General features: G+C 31.3%; 1 protein-coding gene across 7 annotated transcripts in view; it reads right to left on the bottom strand.

The window, feature by feature from the left end:
* Positions 1–27799, bottom strand: part of LOC139489226 (BAI1-associated protein 3-like) — a 248385-nt gene that overhangs the window by 193442 nt on the left and 27144 nt on the right. For 6 of the 7 annotated variants that reach the window (XM_071275445.1, XM_071275447.1, XM_071275448.1 and 3 more), the window contains exons 3-4: positions 17134–17221; positions 27–104 (exon numbers count right to left, since the gene is read on the bottom strand). In XM_071275445.1, the coding sequence (XP_071131546.1) occupies positions 27–104; positions 17134–17221 (166 nt within the window). Of the gene's footprint in view, positions 1–26; positions 105–17133; positions 17622–27799 lie in introns of those variants that run through there. The other variant, XM_071275449.1, reaches the window with a different exon arrangement.

The raw sequence follows: 27799 nt of genomic DNA on the forward strand, positions 1-27799 counted from the left end.
TTGACTATCAAACATTTCAAACCTACCTCTTTTCTGCTAATTGGTGGCAGTTTAGGCTTAACTGCAAACTGATTTTCTGATGGTGGTGGTCTTTCTTCACCGTCCTGAAAAATATTACATTTGGAAATAAAATACCAATATTCGAAAATCAAAAATTTAAGAATTTGTTATGAACATTATGAACTAAACTAGGACCACAAAATATGGAACATAATTGTGGACTCGTGTGCTTGTATTGAAAACAACAAATAAAAAATTAAAAATCAGTGACAGAAAATGACGCAATTGTTCTATCGAATGTATTGAAAGCAAAATCGCAAAGCTACCGACTCCAAACATTATTCAGGAACAAGACAGTTCCTTATCAAATGGCAAAATACATCAAACTAATGGAAAACTACTGTCATAGTCCTCACTTAGAACAAAAGTGATAAACTTCCAATAAAATAGTTTTCAAAGGTACCAGGATTATAATTTAGTACGCCAGACGCGCGTTTCGTCTACATGAGACTTATCAGTGACGCTCATATCAAAATATTTATAAAGCCAAAGAAGTACAAAGTTGAAGAGCATTGAGGATCCAAAATTCCAAAAAGTTGTGCCAAATACGGCTAAGGTAATCTATGCCTTGGAGAAGAAATCCTTAGTTTTTCGAAAAATTCAAAGTTTTGTAAACAGGAAATTTATAAAAATTACCACATTATTGATTTTCATGTCAAAGTGTATATGAGAAAAAAGGTTAAAATTTCATCTTGAACATATGAAGTTGCTTGGCAAAAAATAAATGCTAAGAATTACAAACGGAGAAGGAAAAAATTCTTATTTTCAAAATTGTGCAGTATTTATAAATTCAATTTTAAAAGTCGACGGATGTAATTCGAAGCAACTTTCCTTCGTTTACAATTGTTCTGTCTTATAATGGAAGTATACAAACCTAAATAAGTGATTTTTACCCTAACTCTTTGGCAATTAAGAACTTAACGTTCGACAACATTTGTCATTAATGTTTAATTGATACAACAATGAACTGAAGCATGAAATATCTATAAAATCTAATAGTGTAGTGTAAATGATCCCGTTCAATTTCTGATTATAGCATTGTATTTGCTCAGTTTATTAATTGTATCCACTAGACTTTTTCTAATTTGCTTTTAAAAGATTTTTTGACAACATAAATGACATTTTGTTAAGCAAATAGACTTATTAAGGCAATGAAATCGAAACTGGCAGAAATCACACAGGAAATTCAAACCTTTCCTATAAAATAAACACTGATATGTATCGTTCGCCAGTGTATCATTTCATAATTGATGGTTTTCTTGCATGACTAACTAGTCAAGTAAGCAATGTGCACTTGCAGTTTAACTAGCTTTTTAAGTTTTTATTTTATTAACAGATTGGAAACATTTGAACTCTGTACAATAAACAAAAGGTTTCCTTATAAAAGATTGTAAAACAGAATGGGAATGAAATAATCACTGAATAGTTTTTAAAAAAAAATTTTAAATTAGTTTTTTTTTCTAATTTTATCATTAAAACTCATGTACAGCTTGGAAAAACAGCGTTAACAATTTCTGTACTATAGTTATGGAAAATAATGTTAGAACAATATAACATCGTATCAGCAGAAAAAAAAGAGATTTTGAACAGTCGACTAGTTTGCAATTTAAAAACATTGTATATAAGGTATCTGTCCCATTACATTGTGCAACTGAAATACAATTGAAATGCTTCTGATTAAAGAAAAGGTTCCTCTATGACGATAACACTTTGCCTCAAAACAGAAGCACACGAGGGAATTATTATTTATTACATTTGTTTACTAAATATCGACTTTTATTTTGGATGTTTTTAATTCTGTCCTGATACTATAAACCTCAATCTCGGAATGGCGTACTTTAATAATTAAGATTGTCTGTTTTAATCTTGATAATTTTAATATCATCTGGATTGTAGACTTCACAATATTTTTGTACTCTTAAATGTATACACTGAGCGGACATAAAGATATCTTACACCTTGTGATTCGAGTGCGCCTTTAATAAAGTCGAAACTTGTTATTTCGCAATTTAAGTTCATAATATCAAAATTCAGTAAAAAATCCCAAGATGAAAGTTAAGAATTCAAAATCAAACTTGATAATACCAAGATTTAAGTTGATACTGTCAATATTGAAGTTGGAAATGTATACAGATTAAAGTTGACATTCATGAAAGAATAATTATACTAAATGTCTGTACTTAAAAGTTTTAATAATATTTTGGATTTTCGCTTTTGACTCGTCGAACAAGGAATTAAGCAGTAGGTGTCATTTCATGTATTTTAACAACTCTTGACATCGGCATTATATTGGTTTTAACACAAATGTAATTTGATCTACAGGAAAAGATTATCAGAGATTAAATTTATAACCATTCTTTAATTGTTTAAAAAATCCTTTTTTTTTGTTTTTTTCTGTTTTTTTGTTGTTTTTGTTGTTTTTTAAATATTTAGGAAATTGAGGAAGTTTAAAAGTACTTTAATCAGACGTGAAACGAAAAGAAGGAAAGCCGTGTCTTTTAATTGGAAGGTCAAATTCCTTCTTTATTCAATCAATTTTAATCTGAAACTCGTCTGGGAGTTTTATAATGCTCGAAAACCACAAAAAGACCATTTCTTTGACTTAATCTAATTATATTTTACAGCAAGTTTTTGTGATTTCTTTAAAATCAAATTCCTTCTTTATTCAATCAATATTAATCTGAAACTCGTCTGGGAGTTTTATAATGCTCGAAAACCACAAAAAGACCATTTCTTGACTTAATCTAATTATATTTTACAGCAAGTTTTTGGGATTAAAAAAATGAGGGTACTTTTATATGGCCTTCCAAATACCGTTTCGATCCCTAACATCACTGAAGAGACATTTATTGTCAAAATCCGGATCTCTGGTGTACTAAATAAATATTGACACCGTATGTTTGTGGCATAACATCGTCGCCACAAGTTAAAAAAAATAAAAAAATCTGTTTAGTAGTAAGTTACATCGTGTGCCTTGTCATGTTAAGTCCGTTAGGTTGAACCAAACAAACTAATTATATTATCTAAGAAAACACTTGATATGGACATGTATACACTATTCTCTTATGGTTGGGGCCTGTTATCTAACTCCCACGTGAATAGATATATTTCGTATCACACCGTACGGAGTGTGATATGAAAAAGTGATATCAAAATTACGTTAATTTGATTGGCTTATCTCGTAAATTTCCAATATTTTCATTGGCCGTTGGTCAGGTCATTATTCATTGGAAAAGGTCATGCCGGGACTACTTTTTTTCTTGACAACTGATTGTTTACTTCCGGTAAAACAGATGACGCCCTTAGCAACAATTCTCGCCATGAAAATAATCATGAAAACATTTGTTTTTTACCATACGTTTTACAGCTTGTGATAATTCAATATCGTTTTAATTAAACTGAGTCATCTCATTTTTAAACATATAAAATAAGCCTTGAGCGAATAAAATAAAACCATATTAGTTCAAAAAGTATACAGATCAGTACGCGTTGCAAAGAAAAACGGCCGTAGCAACACAACTCGCAACAAATAGGCCACGCACATACAACTTTTTGCCATAAGTGAAATAGGTTTAACAACTTGTGAGAATTAGATATCGCTTGATATCAACTCTCGTTATTTAATTTCAATAATAATAAACTCGCCATAGGCTCGTTTATTATTATTGAAGTTAAATAACTCGAGTTGATATCAATGGATATCTAATTCTTACTCGTTATGAAACCTATAACTATAACACATGTTGCAAAAGAGGGGCGAAAGATACCAGAGGGATATTCAAACTCATAGATCGAAAAACAATTAACAACGCAATGGAACGCGCAAGCTCGTGCAATATAAAATGCTACTGCGACAATAATCCCCAATATTCATGCAATAACCCCATAATCTTATGTAGACGAAACGTGCGTCTTGTGTATCAAATTATAATCCTGGTACCTTTGATAACTATTTCGGAATATCGAAAAATATTCAAAGACCAAACAACACTGATAACTAACTCATGCGCTTCGAACATTTGTGAATTAATGTATATTTCAATTATTGGAATAGTTATTCTATAATAACATTTTTTTCTATTGTAAAACTTTGGTAATAGCTCTTTCTTCAAATGCATATCTTAGTAAATCAATAATCAATACATTCAACAATCAATCTCTGTGGGTATTAATAATACACGCCGTTCAATATGTGACGAATTAGAACTATCTTTTTTTCTATTATTACTTCTATTCCTATCGTTCTAAAATTACAAAGTGTACTATATTTAGAAAATATGATCAATTGGTTTATCTGTCTTTCAGCTATTTTGGTAGTTGAATAAGACATGATTCAAATTCTTATGGTATACTTCATGAAGGTGTTAACTTGTACAATTATGATCTAAATGATAACTATTTGGTTTGGGATTTGTGTAAACGTGATCTTAGTGTAAATAAATTTTTGACATTTTACCTTTTATGTCTGTTTGTATTGTTCAAATATATATATAAAAAAAGAAGATGTGGTATGATTGCCAATGAGACAACTATCCACAAAAGATCATAATAACACAGACATTAACAACTATATGTCACCGTACGGCCTTCAACAATGAACAAAGCCCATACCGCATAGTCAGCTATAATAGGCCCCTATAAGACAATGTAAAACAATTCAAACGAGAAAACTAACGGCCTTATTTATGTAAAAAAATGTCAATATCATACACTTTATGCGACTGTCATACAGGTCAGATGTTTAGCTAGCTATGAAAACCAGGTTTAATCTACGATTGTCTACATTAGATAATGCCCGTACCAAATCAGGACTATGATCTTTGTTATCCATTCGTTTGATGTGTTTTAGATTTTTATTTTACCATTTGATTAGGGACTTTCCGTTTTGATTTTTCCTCGGAGTTCGTTATTTTCATCATTTTTCTTTTTTATCAATTCATAATCCAGGTACCAAGTCAGGAAAATGGCCATTGTTATATCATAGTTCGTTTCTGTGTGTGTAACATTTTTACGTTGTGTTTCCGTTGTGTCGTTTGTTTTCTCCTATATTTGAGTGTGAATTCACATTACTATATGACGTGTCACGGTACTTTTCTATCCCAAATCCATGTATTTGGTTTTGATGTTATATTAGTTATTCTCATCGGATTTTGTCTAATACTTAGTCCGTTGCTATGTGTGTTACATTTGAATGTTGTGTCGTTGTTCTCCTCTTATATTTAATGCGTTTCCCTCAGTTTTAGTTTGTATCCCCGATTTTGTTTTTTGTCCATAGATTTACGATTTTTGAACAGCGGTATACTACTGTTGCCTTTATCTAAGCCAGTTTTGAGTAAACACAAATGCGTTTTCTGCTTCGTTGCAAATACAATACATGTACGAATAACATTAAATGTTGTAAACATGTTTTCTGATAGGATAATATGTGTATGCAATCGGAAATCATACGTTCAATAAAAACAGCTAACAAACACCATGACCAAAATCAGACAAAACCATGATCAAACAGAAAAATGACAAAAAGACAAACAACAATAATACTATCAATTTCAATCTCGGAATTACTTACTTTAATAATTAAGATTGTCTGTTTTAACCTTGATAATTTTTAATATCATCGGGGTTGTCGGTTTTAAAAATCCTTTTGAACTCTTTAATGTATACATTATGCGTTCATAAAGATATCTTACACTTTGTGATTCGAGGGCGCCTTTAATAAAGTCGAAACGTGTAATTCCGCAATTTAATTCATAATATCAAATTCAGTAACAAATCCCAAAAGATAAAAGTTTAGAATTCAAAATTAAAGTTGATAATACCAAGATAGTGATACTATCAATATTGAAGTTGGAAATGTAAAAAGATTAAAGTGGACATTCATAAAAGAATAAAAATACATTTCCCTTATACGCTTCTGTACTTAAAATGTTGAATATTTTGGATTTTCTCTTTTGACTCGTTGAACAAGGCATTAAGCAGTAAGTGTCATTTCATCTGTTTTAAAAACTCTTGACATCCGCATTACATTGGTTTCAACAAAAATGTAATTTGATCTAGAGGAAGAGATTAGCAGAGATTAAATTCATTTCCATTTTCTATTTGTTTAAAAAATCCTGTTTATTTGAAATGTTTAGGATATCGAGAATGTTTAAAAGTACTTTAATCTGACGCAAAAAAAAATAAAGAAAAAAAAGCCATGTTTTTTAATTGGAAGGTGAAATTACTTCGTGATTCAATCAAATTTAATCTGAAACTCGTCTGGGATTTAATGCTCGAAAACCACAAAAAGACCATTTATTTGACTTAATCTAATTATATTTTTACAGCAAGTTTTTATGATTACTTTAAAATTATCTAAAGAGTACATCGTGTGCCTTGCCATGTTAAGTCTATTGTTGAACCAAATATACTGTTTCAGTTCCCCAATTAATATTATCTAAGAAAACTTGATATGGACATGTATACACTACTATTACACAGGTTGAAAAATGGGGGCGAAAGATACCAGAGGGATATTCAGACTTATAGGGCGAAAAAACAATTTACAACACAATTGCTACAAAAAAATACAGGCAGACAAATAATAGTACAGAAGACACAACATAGAAAACTAAAGACTAATCAACACATTGCAATGAATTACCCTGATCTCGCAATGTTGTTTTAAAACAGCAGTAATTTCCAAAGGAAATAAATTTAACAATTTCACTTTCCTGACGTCATACACCAATACACCTTATCGCTATTCCCGGCTGACCCGTCCGCTTGAACTTTTGACGTCAACAACAATCACTTTTCCATTGTGGCGTCAGACATTTTGTTTTATGACGTCAAAATTTTACGGGAACCTGTGTGATTTCCAGCAATGGCGGACAAATAGCGATAAGGTGTATTGATATCTTCAAGGCATTGTCCACAACGTTTTAACTAAAACAATTGGGTTTTCGTCATGTTTGTAGGAAAAAGATAAAGTTCCTTTCATTTTCTTTTTTCTATTCATTAAAAATTCCATGGTCAATATAATAAAATCAATAACGTATAATCTTATGTAGACGAAACGCGCGTCTGGTGTATTAAATTATAAGCCTGGTATCTTGATATCTATTATCAAAGAATTCGAATATCGAAAAATATTCCATGACCGAACAACACTGCTAATAAATGCGCTTCGAACATTCTATAATATAAAAAAAATATAGCAAAACTTTGATTATAGCTCTTTCTTCAAATGCCTTTGTTAAGTAAATCAATAATTAATAAGATAAACAATCAATCTATGTGGGTTTCAATAATACACGCCATTCAATATGTGACAAATTTGAACTGCCCTTTTCTATTATTACTTCTATTCCTATCGTTCTATAATTACAAAGTGTACTATATTTAGAAAATATGATAAATTGGTTATCTGTATGGACACCTTTCAGCTATTTTGATACTAGTAGTAGTTGAATAAGTCATGATTCAAAGTTGGAATGAAGAATTCTTAAGGTATATTTCATGAAGGGTATATATTTCATGAAGGGTATATTTCATGAAGGTCGTTGACTACAAAACATATGTACAAGTGTGATCTCAACGATAAACATTTGGTTTGGGATTTGTGAAAACGTGATCTCAGTATACATTCATTTTTGACATTTTACCTATAATGTCTCTTTGTATTGTTCACACATTTTTGTCAATATTATAGAGTTTTTGTGACTGTCATACAGGTCAGATGTTTAGCTAGTTATAAAACCAGGTTTTATTTACGATTTCCTATATCAGAAAATGCCAATTCCAAATCAGGAATATGACGGTTATTATCCGTTCGTTTATAAATGTGTTTTAGATTTTTATTTTACCATTTGATTTTTTGAATTTTTCTCGGAGCTCGGTTTTTTTTATCATTTCATTTTTTTTGTCAATTCATAATTTAAGCCAGTTTTGAGTAAACAAAATGCGTGTTCTGCTTCATTGCAAAATACAATACACGTAAATAAGATGAAATGCTATAAACATGTTTTCGGACAGGATAATCTGTGTCTCAAAACATTAACAGCCGATACCAAGTATGTAATCGGAAATCATACGTTCAATAAAAACAGCCAACAAACACCATGCCCAAAATCAGACAAAACCATGATCAAACAGAAAAACGACAAAAAGACAAACAAAATAAAATTGCAAGTTGTCTCTCTTTCAGCTACAAGTTTAATACCATAGATACGGGACTTTAGTGTGGCAGACTATTAAACGAAGAGTATATTCATTGGATCATATTGAAATGCATTTAGATTATAACACAATTTTGACTGCTGTAACTCAATTTTTGACAATAATGCGGTACCATGTCTGTTTGTTATAGTGTCAGTGTTATGAAATTATATGCGACTGTCATACAAGTGAGAGAGTGTCTGGCGTATTAAATTATAAGCCTGGTACCGTTGATAACTATGAGATAACTATAAAACCAAGTTTAATCCACTAGTTTACCCTCGAGCATCGCTGGAACGACATTAATTGTCGATATGGTTTAATTGAATATTTAATAGTATAAAGTTATCATCCTGAATAATCAATATGCGATGTTAATTTACCTCAATGCACCCCCAGTTTTTGAAAGAATTGGTATACTCAATCTTCTTAATTACTTTTTATACCTATAATGATAAATCATAATGTCTCAATTAAACTTTGCCCGAGAAGCTGCTGCATTATTCGATTAAGAAGATTAAAATAGTGTGGATGCTAAATTATCAATTAAAACACATTTTTTAAACCATGTCAGTATCGGGTACTGGCATTTGAGTTCAGTATTTGGCAAAAAGGTTTCATTTTTTTTAAATTATTTTACAGGCAAAAGTCTACGTCATATACTTGTTATGACGTGTAAAATATAAGTAAATAGTTATTTCCTATTCTGGGTTTCGAAGGGGGGGAGGATTTTTAAAAGTATTATCCGTGGGCTGACAAGAACTGAAAACAGTTAATAGCATACAAGAAAGGTGTATATGATTATTATTTAGGGAGAGGGATCCAGGCAGCAATTGTGTACATACGTGAAAAAAAAGCATGTATAGCAAGAGATGGAAATGAACAAGTAATCTAAAAAAATGCACCCCTCCTTCCGAAAATCAAATTGTCGTTCCCTCGTACACTTTGAAAATAATTTCTCTAACTTATAGGTGCTTTCATATAATGGCCAGTAAGTTGATGAATAGTGACATTTAACACGTGTAGCTATTTTCATGTGCTATAGTCTTATTTTCTGAAGTTACGTAAATGATTACTTCCAATAGAACCATATATTACGGAGTTTAACACATTGAGGAAAAGCATAGACTATAAATAATTGAGAGGATCAAATTTCATCCTCTAGGGAAAAAATTTAAACATTTATCTACTTTCGATTGTTAAATAAGATTAAACTATTAAAAGCAGCAAAATAATTCAATTGCAACAGAGGTAGAAACCTAAACTATATGTTAACCAAACGCATGGGACACAGACAGACAATACACAGACTCGTGTATAGAATCCAATGTATTCCCATAAGTTACATTTGTAGTCAAAGCTTATATGGTGATTTGCTGTGATAATTAATTCAATTTTATACTGATTCGATTAGTTGTATTTAAATCTAGATAGAATGTTTTCCATAGCGAGAAGGATTAGAGAAATATTACCAAACATACATTAATGAATATAAATGTATGATGAAAAAGACATGCAGGGATATACCTGATGACTGTTATATTTTATAGCTATTCTTGAAAAACGTGTTTGTCTTTGATTGAAATTTCATTTAGTGCTACAGAGCTAAAACCGAGTTTACAAGAAAAAAAGATCAAAATGATTTCTCTGGATTTCCAAATTTCAGATTAACGCCTTTTAAGCAGTTGATTTAAAAAAAAAAGATATCGCTAGACATTGATCAGTTTGTTGTCTTTTATGTCTTTAATCATTTTTTATTTCTAACAACGGCATAAATGCGGGAGGTTTGGCTAGCCATAAAACCAGGGTTAACCCACCATTTGTTTCTATAAATGTCCAGCACTAAGTCAGGTTTATGACAGTTGTTATCAAATAGTTCGTTTCTATATATGTTGGCGTTTGTTTTATTGCATTTCAGTGTTCTTGTTGTTTATTTGTACTCCTCATATAGTTGATAAGTCTCTTTTGATTCTAGTTTATGACTTGGATTTGTTTTCTCTCAATCGATTTATGACTTTTAAAAACCGGTATACTACTGTTGCCTTCATCTATGCACACATGTCAAGTAATATAAAGACTATAATGACATTCTTTGAAAGTGCATTCTTCGTTGATGGGGAGCATTTTCTGGAAATGATATCACATTCAAATCATTAACTTTATTTGAAGTATATCGTTGTCGGTACTTGAATAGCTATGCACTAAAATCCCAGAACAGTCCGTACTTGTGTGATTCAGATTAAACAGTGTGCCTGTAAATTTCCAGTTTATGTATTATGAAATATTTCTTAGTATAAGGTTACACCTCTGCGGGGGAAGTTTGCTTTTGTATTTCTTAAAACAATATGAGTTTCAAACATCGGTAAACTACTGATCCTCTAAATAAAGGCAACAGTAGTATACCGCTGTTCAAAACTCATAAATCTATGGACAAAAAAACAAAATCGGGGTAACAAACTAAAACTGAGGGAAACGCATCAAATATTGGAGGAGAACAACGACATATCATTAAAATGTAACACACACAGCAACGGACTAAGCATTAGACAAAATCCGATGAGAATAACCAATATAACATCAAAACCAAATACATGAATTTGGGATAGAAAAGTACCGTGACACGTCTTATAGTAATGTGAATTCACACTCAAATATAGGAGAAAACAAACGACACAACGGAAACACAACGTAAAAATGTTACACACATAGGAACGAACTATGATATAACAATGGCCATTTTCCTGACTTGGTACAGTACATTTTTAAAGACAAAAATGGTGGGTTGAACCTTGATCTAACTTATTCGGTTTTGATTGGTTTATGTACAATTATGCCCTTTTGTATTTTATTCTCTGAATTGTGCTTTTTGCTTTCTAAACTCACACCGAGTATTCCGTGGGAATTGGAACCAGATTTTACTCGTATATGATTTCTAAAAAATCTGTACCTGCTTCAAAGTTTTAAAGTTCATAGAATCAGATGTAAGCAATGTAAATTTGCCATCTTAGTCATTTTACCTTCTCTAATAAAGAGTCGTTTCTTTCGAATAATTTCAAATGGATATTAATCTGGATACGTGTCTACTGAAAAAGGTAATATTTATGTCATTTTAATCATTTGAATCATGGCATAAAAGACAACAAAACATCCATACAACATGACAGAAACAAACATCGTATATAGTATTAGTAAAATTAATTAACCAAATGTGGACACATGTACCTTACTTTCAAGTATCAAGAACTTGTGCACCTCCTTGATCTACCTTACGGTAATTATTTCTAATGTCTACTATGCCATCCTTATAAACTGACATCTATATCATTAGCCGCTTAAATGTGTCAGAATGTCTCGATTCTGATGTATTGCATTATTGTTGAATGCACTTTGTCTTGTTCTTATTTATATACCTACTAATTGACTTGATATTGACTGATTCACACCGTATCATATCGAAATAACTTTTTACATAAAACATTAATAGGAATTACAATATAGACAAAGGTAGCAGCTGTGTTTATTTCAATTCTGGTCGTTCCTATATTTTATTCAATAGACCTAGTCATAGTCCGTTTGATCAGTTATTAACCCGATTGAATTTCGATTTATTTTGTTTATCCTACATTTCTATGTATATCTTAAGGAAGACACTAAATGCCAAAAGATAAGTGTCTCTACATCCTCCCTTACATCTATCAGTGCAATATAACAATGTACAAAAACGAACACACAAATGAATGATTACCGTTTTTTAATGATGGTATGATACATAACCAAAACGAAACAACATTTTCGTAGGTTTTTCATAACTAAAGAATTCACGCTTTGTCAAACTCTTTTATTCGGTTTTAATCTCTTTTAAGTTTTAATAAGATTTTAATTGTTTTTTGTTTTGTTCGATCATACATATTTGTCAATGAAATGGAATTTTATGCGACTGGCATACAGGGTGAGAGGTTTAGCTAGCTATAAAATCAGGTTTAATCTACATACTAAAATGCCTTTACCAACACAGAAATATGACATTTGTTATCCATTCGTTTGATGTGTTTACGTTTTTGATTTTGCAATTTGGTCAACCAAAAGTAACAGGAGTATACCGCTGTTCGCAATTCATAAATCGATTGAGGAAAAACAAATCCGGGTTACAAACTAAAGCTGAGGGAAACACATCAAATATAAGAAGAGAACAACGACACATCCATAACACAACACTAAAATGCAACACACAAAGAAGCGAAGTATAATATAACAATGGTCGTTTTTCTTACTTGGTACAGGACATTTTTAGAAAAAAAAATGGTGGGTTGAACCTGGTTTTGTTGCTAGCTAAACCTTCTGCTTTTAACATTAGGATGATAACATTACATGACAAGAATAACAATACAAATAAAGGACAGGGAAAGACACAAATAATTTCCATCAAAACGTACCAGGCTTATAATTTAATACGCAACAACTGTTCGTTTTCAATTTTCCTCGGAGTTCGGCATTATTTTTGTTTATTTTTTTCGTAGCTTTTTGGTTCTTATTATCATTAAATGATTAATTATGAAACTAGAATAGTTTAGTAATGTGTCAATAGTGAAAATCATATGTAATTTTATTACAAAAATTATATGTCGGACAGAAATTCAGATTTGTCTTAAAAAATTACTACTTTTTTAAAATTTCAATCATTACAAGAAACTGCAGATATTTGTGTATTTAATAGTAAACATTGCATTTAAATTGAATAAGAAATAAATCATTTCTATGTATGGCTGTACGAAATATTAAGCATAATTTATGAGATCTGATATATATGTGATCCCCGTTTGTGAAAGAAGAAATCAGTACATCACTTAGACGTAAATAAATTCCTGTGAAGCAAACGATAATATTTAAATCAACCGAGGTTTGTCTTCATATGTTCAAATATGTTCATTATATGTGTCGGGAGATTTACGTTAACTTTACATGTTTAAGTATAATAGTAAAAATGATGACACTCTTAATCCTAGTGAATTAATAGTCAGTCCCTCTGAAATTAACAAAATTAATACAACCGTCTCAGTAACACAATATCATCGTTGCCATGAAGCGTGTTTTCATTCAGAAAAAATAATAAACAACAGAATTATAAGCCAATATTAATATTCAAGTCCTGAGTTTGTTGCAATATTAAAATATCGCTTTACATCAATCATTTAATCCTGTGTTTATAACTATGTATATAGAACAGCTAATCTTTAGTCTGGGATATCATTTTTCTCTGTGTCACCTGAGACCTTGTTTCCTATATTTTGATTATTTAGATTAAAATCAATATCCACATTTATAATTGAATTGTAGGAAAACATGAACAACCGAAGAAAGTCAAACTTTTTTGTAAACGGATTTATTTTCCAATTTAAATGATTTCATCACGAGCCGGGGTCACTTTTTTAAAAGTCTGTTTAGAGAACACAAAACATTGATACTGTTTGATTGGTTTTGATTTAAATATAGTTATTATATGACGAGCTTCTGTCCATATACTATTTGAGAGATGATCACCCGGTCTTTAGACTACAATTTGACACTTGATGTTTTTAAAAAAAACCTATCAAAGATAGTATGTAGGCTTACAATTATTTACGCCAGATGCTCTTTTTGAATACAAAAAACTCATCAGTGACGCTCGGATAAAAAAAAGTTGAAAGCAAAATAATACACAAAGTTGAAGAGCAATGAATTATTCATTGTAAAACTACACATCCAATTGTGTTTGTTACTAAATTACGTAACTGAATAATAACCCGAACTGTTCCATATAATGATTCAGTTTATTCTCTATTGAGAATTAGAATCAATTACATGCATACCGAGAACATGATTATAGTTTTTAATTCGCGAATGCTTAATTATAAGTACAGTACATTAATCAATAAAACACTAATTACACATAGTTTTGTCATTTCAAATATATCTACAAACGCTTAGCCTAGTTTGTTCGTTATCCTTTTTATTTTCTCAATTCAGAAGAAGTCAACCAATTCGAACCCAAAAGTTGACAGGGAAAAGAAACTTGGTCATCCCTAGACTCCCACTGTTCCTGGATCGTTAAAAAAACCAATGCTGAAGTAGAGTGACAATTTAGTTCTTTGTGATATGTAAATACACATCCACGTTTCTCTGTAATGAGGACGTTAATTCAGATGTCTAGGATAGAGACAATGTCACACTCTCTACAGTTAAAAATCCTTGCAACAACTCTCTGAATTTTCAAATTTTTTGGTCCAATCCAAGCTACCCTTACTTTCCAGAGGCAGTCTGAATTTCAAACTCCTCACATCGGCCGACCCCTACCTTGCAGTACCTATAAATTGCATTTATTGTTAATGCGTTCGTGTCTTGAACAGGGTTGTAACTAGGTGTAATGTAAATAACAATCAACCAATTGAATGTACATAGTATCTACCTGATAACATTCATTTTTGTTTACCTCTTTTTTTATTGTCAAACAAGTTTACTTTTGCAATAAATAAAAACGTATTCAGCATTGCATTAGAATATAGACTATCATATGTGTCATTTCAAAAGTCTGAATACACAATGTAACCTAATATTTGATGGATTGAGCGTTGATGTTTAACGCCATTCTCAAACTAGTGGTTTTTTTTCTATAAGGTCAGTTTAAAAAAAATATTATTGGAGGAAACCATAGTGCCCAATAGAACCAACGATCCTCGAAAGGAAAAAAAACATGATATATCTGAACCTTTTGAAAAATGATTGATTCGTTAGTGGGACTTACAACTGCAATGTTAATAAATTGTAACATGTTAGAGCATTTTTATAATAAGACATAAAGGAAGGCCTTTCAACACTAAAATCAAATCTGAATTAAAACTATGTTATTGACTATCTGATATAACTCAATTCCATTTGAATTCAAAGTGATCCATAATGCAAAACTCCACTATAACTTGTAAAGACAATATTTCATTAAAATCGACTTCAATAGCAATGTATACGACTGTAGAGATAACCGCTTTCTGCAATTAGAATTGCCGTTAAAATTCTTTAACATGAAAATTGTAATCTACATTGATTATCGGAAATTGGCCTTATTGACAGTCAAGAGTTTGTTGTAGCGTGTCATCTATGGCCATTAATGAGCTCAAAAACCATGTCAAAGTATGAAGTATTTATCTTATTGATAGCTTGACAAGATCAACGATGTAAGTTCTTAAGGAATAATACTGAAATTGGTACAGCGAATTGCTTTTTCATAAAATTGAGAATGGAAATGGGGAATGTGCCAAAGAGACAACAACCCGACCATAGAAAAAAACAACAGCAGAAGGTCACCAACAGGTTTTCAATGTAGCGAGAAATTCCCGCACCCGGAGGCGTCCTTCAACTGGCCCCTAAACAAATATATACTAGTTCAGTGATAATGAACGCCATACTAATTTCCAAATTGTACACAAGAAACTAAAATTAAAATAATACAGGACTAACAAAGGCCAGAGGCTCCTGACTTGGGACAGGCGCAAAAATTCGGCGGGGTTAAACATGTTTATGAGATCTCAACCCTCCCCCTATACCTCTAGCCAATGTAGAAAAGTAAACGCATAACAATACGCACATTAAAATTCATACTCATTTTCAATTCGATACGCTTCACATGGAGATCCGAGAATGAGTTAATGTCATTAACGATGCCATTTTTACTAAACAAAACCAGATGCGCATTTCGACAATATTCTTTAGTGGTGCTTACGATAAAGGTTATAAAACTAAAACGTGCCTAAAGTATAGCTGCATTCAGGCAAGAAATTCCACCTTTTCGTGAGGGAGATTCATTCTTTAATAAAAAAAATCTAAGAATTAATAATTAGCAACTTTTAATCAACACAATAATGGTATTGTCCGAAACACCTTCAATCACAAAAAAAAGGAAACAAAAGAGAATGTCACGACAACTTGAGTAAAGATATAAAATTATGAAACCTAGAATTGTAAAAAATACTTGTGATACATCATAATATGTCCACTAACGTTAAAAAAATGTATGATCTTGCAATATCTTCTGAAGGAATATGTTATATTAGCCTTTAAGTACAAAATGTAAGTTTATCGCGTTATTGTTTTTGTGCATATTAACCTTAGTATACATTTTTTAATTGTATGTCATAATATTAACGGTACCTATACGCATTTTGAAAATTCATGTTTGACCTTACACGTATCTGTGATGCTTGAGGCCGATATATCTTATGAACAAACATGGTAGAGCTGACAAAACGAAAAAGAGACTAAAATTTTGTCTCTCCATGGAAGTATTATCTAGCTAAACAATGACAAGGATGAATAAAGAATATTAGCTTGATAAAATTATTATTTAGTTTGGCGTTCATTATCACTGAACTAGTATATATTTGTTTAGGTGCCAGCTGAAGGACGCCTCCGGGTGCGGGAATTTCTCGTAACATTGAAGACCTGTTGGTGACCTTCTGCTGTTGTCTGCTCTATGGTCGGGTTGTTGTCTCTTTGGCACATTCCCCATTTCCATTCTCAATTTTATGTATACATGTATTAAGTTACTCCTTGGGAAAAAAGTATGTATTAAAATAGATATAGGAAGATGTGGTGTGAGTGCCAATGAGACAACTCTCCATACAAATAACAATTTAAAAAGTAAACCATTATAGGTTAAAGTACGGCCTTCAACACGGAGCTTTGGCTCACACCGAACAACAAGCTACAATGTATAAAGGGCCCCAAAATTACTAGTGTAAAACCATTCAAACGGGAAAACCAACGGTCTAATATTGGTTACATGCATATATTTGTGTCCATAAACAAAACTGATAAAAGAAAAAAATATAATAATTAGGTACTTACATCTGAATGTGCTCTTAATCGCTTATTTTCCTGTCTCCAAGCCAGAGCGGTGAAACTTTCAAAGAAATTCCCGTCCGCTTCATGAACTCTGGAATAAAAAGAGTTTTTCGGTTTAGCTTTCGCCATTTCACTTTTCGCTACGATAACATAAGTAAATGGAGTTTTATTCACTGTAGTCTATACAAAGTATTATATTATGAAATCCCATATCTCCTTTTTTCAAAGCAGTTAGCTAGTTATATTCTTATATCTATATAAGATGTCCTGTTTAAATATCCGATACACTTAAGCTAGTGATATGAGCTTGCTCTGTTATTAATTAAGTCGCTTCGAATGTTGAACTGAATTGATATATTTCTTCCATAAATAACAAAATATAAATAGTTAACTATAAAGTCATTAATATTCATAAATATTCAGTTACTTAGATCAATGAAAATGACAACACAATGTGTATTGCAAATTGCAGTGTCACATACTATATTTATATTTAACACTGAAATCGATTAAGCTAATGGTTTGCCTGTCAGTGTTATAAATTGGACTTTCCATATTTTTCTAACATCGGAATAATAGATATGTAAAGAACATATCCCGATGTAAACTATAAAAAACCTATTATAAGATCGATTTTAAGTTGAATGGTTTAAGATTGTATTATTGATGCATTGGTGATACCTAGTTTCGTTGAACTTAATGTATTTTCTACAAAAAACATCAATATTTATTGTTTCTTTCTAGACGTGAAAGAACAGTATGTGAGTAGCCCAAATAAAATGTCAAACTTATCAATATAACCAATAAAACCAATACAGAGTTTCTTCCCTTGGGCAAATTTAGTCATATTATCCACAAAGAATGCTAGAAGCTGCAAATTAAACATTTATAATGAGAATTATAGAATTTATTGGTCATTTTATTGTTTGATGATGGAAGTTAATGTTAATATATCGACTTGATACGGCAGCTGTATTGTATTGATGATCTAACGAAATAAACAGTCCGCATACAATACAGAAAATTAATCAGTTAGCATAACATGTACCACAAGATGAAATACAGAATAGTTAACCAGTTAGCATAACATGTACCACAAGATAAAATACAGAATAATTAACCAGTTATAGCACAACATGTACCACAAGATGAAATACAGAATAATTAACCAGTTATAGCATAATCTGTACCCCAAGATATCAGAGTTATCAATAGCAATATGAATTGTTAAAAAAAATGTCAAATTATTAGGTATAAATTGGGGGAATGACGTTATTAAAAATATTTTTAACTGTGTTGGTTTTTTTTTTACAGTAAGCAGAATCATGTCACAACCCTTTTCATGAATGAAGTACAACCAGTTAAGCCCTATACAAAGGTTACTAGAAGTTCAGATACATGTCATATCTTCACAACTCTGTTTATTTATCAATATCATTATAGTCCGATAGCACGCATCTTACTTTTGAACGTTATCATAGTGATAGGTTGAATATGTTCTGTTTTTGTGTTGTAACATCATTGTCCAATGTAGGGAATAGAATTGAACACTCACTAATCTATTTAACCCTACCACATTCTATACGTGCCTGTCGGACTTCAGTGAATGTTGTGTGTTGTCTATAACACTTGTATTTTGCATTATGTTGATAGCTTGGATAAGGCTGATCTGATCCCTATTCTTAGACAACTTTCGAGTTCGATGCATTTCCGTCAAAAACTCTGGTTTTAGTGAACGTCATTTGTGCGTTTAGGGGCGTCGTCACTTCCGTTCCAATGTTGAGCGAGTGGTTGGAAAACTATAATTCTATATTGTACAAATTATTCGGCAAATTGAAATCTCAAAATGGACAATCAGCATTGCTGTCATTAGGGAATTGTCATTAAGTACCTACAGAACAACCATTATTTCTAGTTTTTCCTGCACAATGACGATCACTAAGACGTTTGATGAACGTAAATAGTGTAGGGATACAGGCGACCCCCTCTATCTGGTAAATGACGTCATAAAGGCGCGTCTAATTGACGAGTTTTTTCCGGTGACGGATGAACTCGAAAGTGGTCTATTGTTTTACATTTTGTTATTTCGGGATCTTTAATTGTTTTATATACGGTATGGGGATAGGGATAAATGTTAAACTGTTGTCTGGTATCCTTTGATAGTTCACAACCTAGCCATTTGATATTTGAAAATATATCGTATATCATAGCCACCGTATTTCCCTTTGTTGCAGGTTTTCCCCGTTAGACAATTGAATGTTACACAGTATCGCAGCAGTCACTATCGCTTGTACAGAAGTTATTCATTATTTCTATAATTATAAGATAAGATGTTCATGAAACAACAATACATCTAAAATAAACAATCCTTATAAAATTTGATATTTTGATATTAAATTTCTTACATGTAAAGAGCTAAATGAAGTTCAAATACAGAATTGTTGAAGAGGGACAAAAGATACCAAAGGGACAGTCAAACTCATAAATCTAAAACAACTGACAACGCCATTGCTAAAAATGAAAAAGACAAACAAACAACAGCACATACGACACAACATAGAAAACTAAAGAATAAACAACACACACCCCACTATGTTGAAGATTATACGTTAAGCTCAAGGTGAGTTTTTTAGGTTTTATTTTATTCGGTTGATATCTTCATGACCTATACCCAGTTTACATGCTTTTACTCGTGATATTTACATAGAATGCAATATGAGAATGTGTATTGACAGAGCAGGAAATCAATCTCATTTGATAAAAAAATGTAATACAGTATCAATTGATATCTGACACTATGATGATAATATCATTGGTAGCTGATGACCTTGGGTACTCGCTTGATAAACGCTGTTGCAAGTTGCAAACCCTCTAGATTACAATATATTACAATAAAATGGTATAAACATCCACTAATTTAACTTAAAACTAAATGTTAAATATCTTATGAAATATCAATACAATTGTGTACTGTTCGAAAGAACAAAAAGAGCATACGAAACTGTAAAATTAGTATTGATCACGATGACAATGAAATTTATTTATCGCATATACAGCATTTAATATATTGTCACAAGAAATCTTGTAGATTTTTTAATAAATTGAGGCAGTACATGTACAAGTTTGAATATATTGATGGTCAATTCATACGAGAGGGAAATTATATAAATAAATATAATACATGTTATTCTATATTCATGTGTAAGGTCATCAAGAAATCGGTTTATATAGTTTCAGTGCAATGATTTTACATTTTCATAGATCGTTATGACGAAGAGAACTTTAACTTTCACCAAATAAATTGTAGTTAACTATCTTTTTTGACAGTTTCTTGTCTCATATTTTAATACCAATGACACTAAAAAAACATATACTTTATATAAGAATACAAAAATTATAATTTCTTAAACAGATACAATGTATCTGTACGATTATGTCCTCAGAAAACAACTGAAGCATGTTATATGATGTATTCATAAACTTTTGGAATTCAAGTGACCAAAATTTGTTCTACGCAATCATTGTACCTTCTCTATTAGAAATGAAATTTGCTCTTTTTTAAATGACATATCATTAAATTTGGATGCTGGAAGAAAGTGGTTGCTATTTTGTTTGTCTTCTAAAAAAAAGCTGCCAGTTTGAGTCTGGTTGTTATAAATCATGTCAGGGCGGACTGCCGAACCAGACTAATTGCTGATGATACCGCAGTGGACTAGCAGTCGTCAACCAGCAGCTGTGTTATTTTTAAATAAATACATGCTATGGTTGCTTATGAAAGTGTTATCCATCAGGGACCACAGGATTGATCCATCTGATGCCAGCGTAAGAAAATGTATTCTGGAAGTCAGAAATTTTATACTTCTGACGTAATTGACCAATAAATTAAAAAATCAAGCCCACGAATTTCCAATGAAACAGTTATAAATGAATGTCAGACTTTGTTCATTGTTCTGACAGATTCCAATATGTTTCCTTCAAAGAATGACAAATGTTTGTGTAGGCGTGTTGTTTTAACCTGATGCATGAATAACATATATAGAAAATAGCAAAAAACCTATACTGTCATTAAAACAACACATTTTGTGAGATTGCAATGACTAAAAGTTGTTTATTCTTAACCCATATCGACTTGACATTCTTAATAATCACGACTCTGTCAAATATATTTATTATACAGATACATAAACATTAGCAATCGGTTCAGTTATTTTTATCATATTTTCCACTTGTAATCGAACATTTAGTATTACCGAATTTTGACCAGACGAGACAGTATCGTGATGATGATGTCACTACGGCCGCTACAATGTATAAGTTACTAAGAAATAAGCTTGTTCATAAAATTTCAAAATAATTTTTAAGAAAATTACACGTAGTCGTGATATTGAAATATCTTAGATATTTTCAGAATCAATACCGTGATTCATAAGTATAAAAATAAATACCTTCTAACGATAATGATAGTCAGTTATTTATAGATTAAAAGTGGTTCATTATGAGAACAAGTGGAACGTGATATACAATTTTTCTTACATAAAGCCTTGACAAGGTTTTCAAAATTTACCACATTAGTAACTGATGTCACTGTCTTTTGCGGTTCTTGAAGCTGTCTTTTGTCGTTAATTCCTGCAGCTGAATGTTTAGTTCTCTATATATATGTATGTAGATATGTAAGAACATTTTCTTTGTTCTTATGGTCATATGTTACCCGTCGTTCGATATTTTTTTTTAACCCATCTCTTTTTTTATCACATACATTTGTATTATGTTGTATCTAGTTATCTGTCTAATCAGTCCTCAGACGACAGGAAGTTCGCCCTGTCAGTATGAACTTTCAATAAAAAGGAACAGTTGGCCTGTATAACAAAAATCCAATTTCCTACAGTTTTCAATACTGTATATCAAGCATATATTTCCTGTTTTTTTCATGAAAACGAAAAAAAATAATATTCCTTTAACATTTTATCTGTTTTTGTAAGATCTTAGATTTTATTCATCTCAAGTTACGTGCCATTTGTATGGTGTTTTTCTAAGTATCGAAGTTTTTATTACTTATTGTTTGTGACTGATTAATTTGTTTGATTCTTGACATTTAGCAGTCTTTGAGGTTTCATGTCTCTTCAATGTTAAACCTCTGTACATATGATATCTCTCTACAGTTTCCCATTTGGTACTTAAATTGCATGAAGGAGAATCAGATCGTAAAATATCCTGTTATAGCGTAAGTAATGAGATATTAAAACGAACAAGAGCAAACAACAATCCAATCAATCGGTCTTTCGAGAAAAACATTACTGAACTATCTTCGGAAGGGAAAGTAGAGAACTGAGTCAAATGTCAGCGACATGAATATGCCGTGATGCTAAAAGACGCATCACATCTTTATAAACTGATATCTTTTATTTTTTGTTATGTCTGTTATTTTTTGTAACACAATTCAATTTAGTACGCATACATTCTACTTGTATCCAAATTTTGAAAGATTCCGAAGCTCGCTTGAGATTGAGTTTTTTTCTGTATTGAAATTATGCCAATTGTGTTCTAGTCAACAAAGGGCGTGTCCCTTTGTACTGTTTATGAATGATGTTCAAATCATCTACTGTGAATTAGATCCAACGATATCACAATCAGGAAAATGATTATTTCAAAGCAGCACATTTTAAAATAACATAGAGTAAGTTTTTGTTTATCTTGTTTCGTTACTGCATAACTATGCTAACTCATTGACTATAGTAGTTATGGTTACTGAGATCATATGTTTTCGGACGTCATATACATTCGTACTATGCATGCCACTTCAATGGAAATTTTTAAGTCACAATGCATCCTTAAGCACAAAAACCCATGAGACGAGGGTAATAGCCTTTAAACATGAAAGTTATATCTGCCTTTTCTTAATAAAAAAAAAAGTATGCTTACTTTAATAATTCATAATAATAAGATGTGGAATAATTGCAAAAATGTGACAACAGTCTGCCCATGTGACATAGAATTTACAGAAACAGCTTATCATAGGTCACCGTACGGCCTTCAACAATGAGCAAGAACCATACAGCATAGCTATATGTAAATGGCCAATACAATATGGTTTTGATGATTTATGTTATTTGAGTTGCGATGTAAACAGTTGTAAATATCTTTTGTTGGAGAGGAGTATGTACTTAGTCTAAATAATATCGACAATAATATCCAAATGGAGAAGTCAACTACCGTATGCTATCGACGTGTCATCTGCAAATGAGACAGCAACCAAACGACAAAATTTCCCGAAATAATTTTGAGAGCAAGCCAACATATTTTCTTCAAAAAAGTGTCTATATATACTATGTCAAGTATAAATCATTCTGAGTTTCTAAACATGAATAAAACCTAAGTCATTCAGATGACAGAAACCATTTAGATATTAACCATGTTAGTAAAATTAAATTAATCCATATCCATAGATAATTTTATCTTAGAACTTTGAAATTGCCACTAGATCTGCCATTACTGAGTGCTTTTCATACAACTTATTATAATGATATATAAATAATTTACACGCGCTTCATTTTTTTCTTTACAGTACATGAACTTTTATCTGATTATCAGTTTCTCTAACTGGCTTAATATTGATCTATATGTTGTCAAGAAATAATTTCGATTGAGCTTAAACATGTTTACCAGCACATGCAAGCATAACCTCGTTTGGATTGTTTCATATTTGTAGACAGACAACAGCAGACGACAAACACTGACTCTGTCCAGCCTCATAAAGAATGTGGCGATGTTTAACATGTTTGTGGGTGTTTTGACCTCCCCCAAAAATAGCTTACTATGACTGTTGTGTAGAACAACATAAGAATAAACTTTAGAACATAACTCTTAAAATCGGAACGAAGCATAAACACAACTAACGAGCAAGACAAAAGATACAAAGTAGCGATCGATTGATAAAAAGGTTTTGTGCAATGTTGCAAGATACCACTGTCCGCATGTATAACGGTGGTTACCATAACGGTTCATAAAATACAATGCTGTACAGTTTGGGCCCTGTTAAAGAGCATAATTAGGCAGTTAGTTTTCTCAGTTGAATTGTTTTACATTAATGATTTCGTGGCCTTTTATAGCGGTATGGGCTTTGCTTATTGTGTAAGGACGAACGATGTCCTATAGCTGTTAATTTCTGTGTCATTCGGTCTCTTGTGGAGAGTTGTCTTATTGGCAATCATACCACATCTTCTTTTTTATGTATACGAATAAATGGTGGCGAAACATATCCAGTATCAAGGATAATATTACTTTCTAAGGTTTACTGATTTGTGTTATGGCTTAGTTAAGAAGATTTCGTAAATGAAAATACTGGTTGCACATTTAAAAGTCAATGCTATAAGATCAAAAGAGAGAAGCAGCACATATAGCATGTGATAATGATATTAAATGTATAAAGTGCATCTATAATGCAATAATGATGACACAAGGTAGTAATCATGTCATTTCAATTACACACTTACTGATGACAACAAAATGTAAGCGTGATCTATTCTACTTTTTTATTTTAAAAGCTAATTTTCTACTCATCAATTTTGAATGTGCTTTGGGATCATCCGCCTTTTTTCTATTTTTCTAATGTTATACGCTTTGATCTTTTGTAAATAAATATAATGTTATTTAAAGATAGTTTACAAGTCAGTCAGTTATCAAATATTGAAAACAGCCTGACCTCCAAAATGAGATGTATTTTGAGTTCAAATATTGGTGATCTGTACTTATAGAGAAATTTTTTCTCATCCTACAACTGACGATTTACTTAAAATACATGTGTTTGGATAAAGCCCCAGTCACACAGCGTAGCGAAACGGGAATACACGGAATAAAGCGTATCGAACGTTAAGCGATCCTTTGTTCAAAACGGGACCTGCCCCGTATGTTTTGAAAATTCAACAACAAACGTAGCGAAAATTGAAACGAAGTAGAAACCTTGTAAGTACGTATCAAAGCTTAGTGGAATGTAAAAAAACGTGCTGACTACGTATCGAAACTTGTCAATGCGTGGTGGAAACGTGGGTCTAAATGTACTAATACGTAGCAATACGTGATAAGAACGTAGCACAAACCTAGTAAAATCTGGCTTTCAAAATAACGGGATATTTTTGTAGGGGTGTCTAAATTATAATCCATAGAATTGTTTAATAATTTGACAAAATGCAGTTTATGTCATGCTAAAAAAAAAAATAATAATAAAAAGAATGGGTCACCGAGCTTATTTTCACGCTACACTGTGTTCAAAATTGACAAATTTTGTTTAGATTATGCATGGAAAACACAATTTTCTGCAATAAAGAGTAATCTACATCATACAATTTTGAGATAACATTTGAGAAGATGGCTTTAATAGTATGCTTTCAGTTAAGAAAAAGAAACAATGGGGTCACCGGACCCGTTTTCTTGCTACATTATAAATTTGGTAAATTCCTAACACATTCTATTGTAAAAGTACCTTAATCTGAATTATCTGCCCTTGCATTTGAGTTGCCTCCCCTTATGTGGCAAAGTTGGGGAAAAAAAATGATCAAACAAAAAATGTCTGTTTTTTGTAAAATACAAACATAAATATGATTAAACCTGTCATTTTCTATATTGAATTGGAAGTTCTTACACATGAATTACCTACTACTCTAAAAATTTGCACATTCTATTGAAGATCTAGACCTTGTTTTCTCGTATTTTCAAATCCAAGATGGAGGAAGACACCCTATCTACCTTTAGGATGTACAAAGGTGAGGTTTTGGAATTTGTGTCAAATTTTCGGACTCTTTGGTGTTTTTCCATACAATACAATGTAAAAATATTTTGCCCTATAACACCTATTTATTTTTTCATATAAGACTTAATAGCTCATGAAAGGTCATTTACCAAAATTTTAAAAGATTCTTGATTTTCTTTCTTTTGTTTTGAGACCCAAATAATATCAATGCAATCATAAGGTAAACGTCCGAGGCAGCCTTTTCCCGCCATATTTTAAATTTCAAATATCTCGAAAAGGAGGTCCATGACCTATCTATATCTTTAGCTTATCTTTATTCTTAATTGATGCTCTACCAGCTTGAAGTATCAATTTTAATTTCTTAATTTCTTAATTTTTACCTAACCTCACCTAAGTACATCCTAACGTAGCATTTTTAAACGTAGTAAAACGAGATAGTGTGACTGGGGCTTAAACCGTAACGTGTATACAGTTTCTATATCGTCTTGTGACATTACCACTTGTGTCGCAGTTCGTCTTTGTGTCCTCTTTAGTGTTCGCGATAAAGACATGTCTATTTCATTAAAAAAATAAACGGTGGGAGAATAAAAATAAAATGTGTATGGTAAAGCGAAATATTTAATTTAAAAAGAAGAAAAAAAAATTAATATACATAAATATTAATACGTTACGATACAGGAAAAAATATCGACTGTTTCCCTGTTTCTGAAGCTCATTAAAAGAAATTTTATTTTAAACAATATGAATTTAAATTTTGCACGCAATTGAACCAACTCGATCATTGTTACGTAAATGTATGCACTACTAGAAATTCATTATATAAATACTCAAGTTATATTTAATTGGAAAACTTGATCAGCAACGTTAACAATGTATCTGTAAGAATAAAAAGACTTAGTAATCAGTATTGAAGTCAAACTCCAGTGGATGTACACAAATATATCTTATGGTAAAGGATGTTCATATAATACTTTTCACGAAATTGCAAGAAGCTCTGATTCGTTGGTCATGAGAAATGCAGTTAAAATTTTACTTCTTAATATTATGTTTAAGGATGTACATATATATTTACGTGTAATAATGTATACATGCAAGTATACGGTAAGCAGAAAGTTAAAAATGCATCATGATGTATAGAACAGGGGTACAAAGATTGATACATAAGTTTAAAAAGCTTAGTAGTTCCTGTAAAGAAAACATGGACGGACAGTCGAAATTAAAAAAATTATTAATGTATAAAAATTATACATGTAGATTCTAATAAAATTGACGCAAGTAAGTTGTATTTCTACATCATAGTGTTCTTATCTCAGTAAAACTGCTTATCAATAATTTGAGATATTGTCAGGGGTATTTATATACGTCAATGAAACCCTTAGGTAATTATCCACGAAATTAGTTATTACTGGTTGCTATATGCTATTATTAATTCTGGTCACTTATTATAGCAACTTTTGTGGACGAAGCATAAGAATGAAGAACTTTAATATTTAAATGATTGATAATTCATGACAAATTCAATGATATACTGCAGATAGTGCTATTGATTGTTAGAATTAAAGAAATGCGCTTTAAACCAAAAACCTAAAAAGGACAAGTGATACCAGATACTTTTATGTTGTTTTTGTAAAATAATTCGTGAGTGCATGTGCAATATTTATCTAATTCCTAAAAGTATATCTGAAACACCGGGTTTGTATGATACAAACCGCAGCCAATGCATTTCATGTTTCAGCATACTTGTATCATCTAACTGTAATGCGACATTTATAAAACTAGAGTGAGTAATTATGTTACATTACATAGGCCATGATACGGTTTACATTTTAGAAATAAAAAAATATTTACATGTATAAACGAAAATGCTTCTACGTACATACAAATAAAGAGAAAAAAATAGACATCTCTATTACTCTTAATCTCCCC

The sequence above is a fragment of the Mytilus edulis genome, chromosome 9 (genome assembly GCF_963676685.1).
Source record: "Mytilus edulis chromosome 9, xbMytEdul2.2, whole genome shotgun sequence".
Taxonomy (NCBI): Eukaryota; Metazoa; Mollusca; class Bivalvia; order Mytilida; family Mytilidae; genus Mytilus; species Mytilus edulis.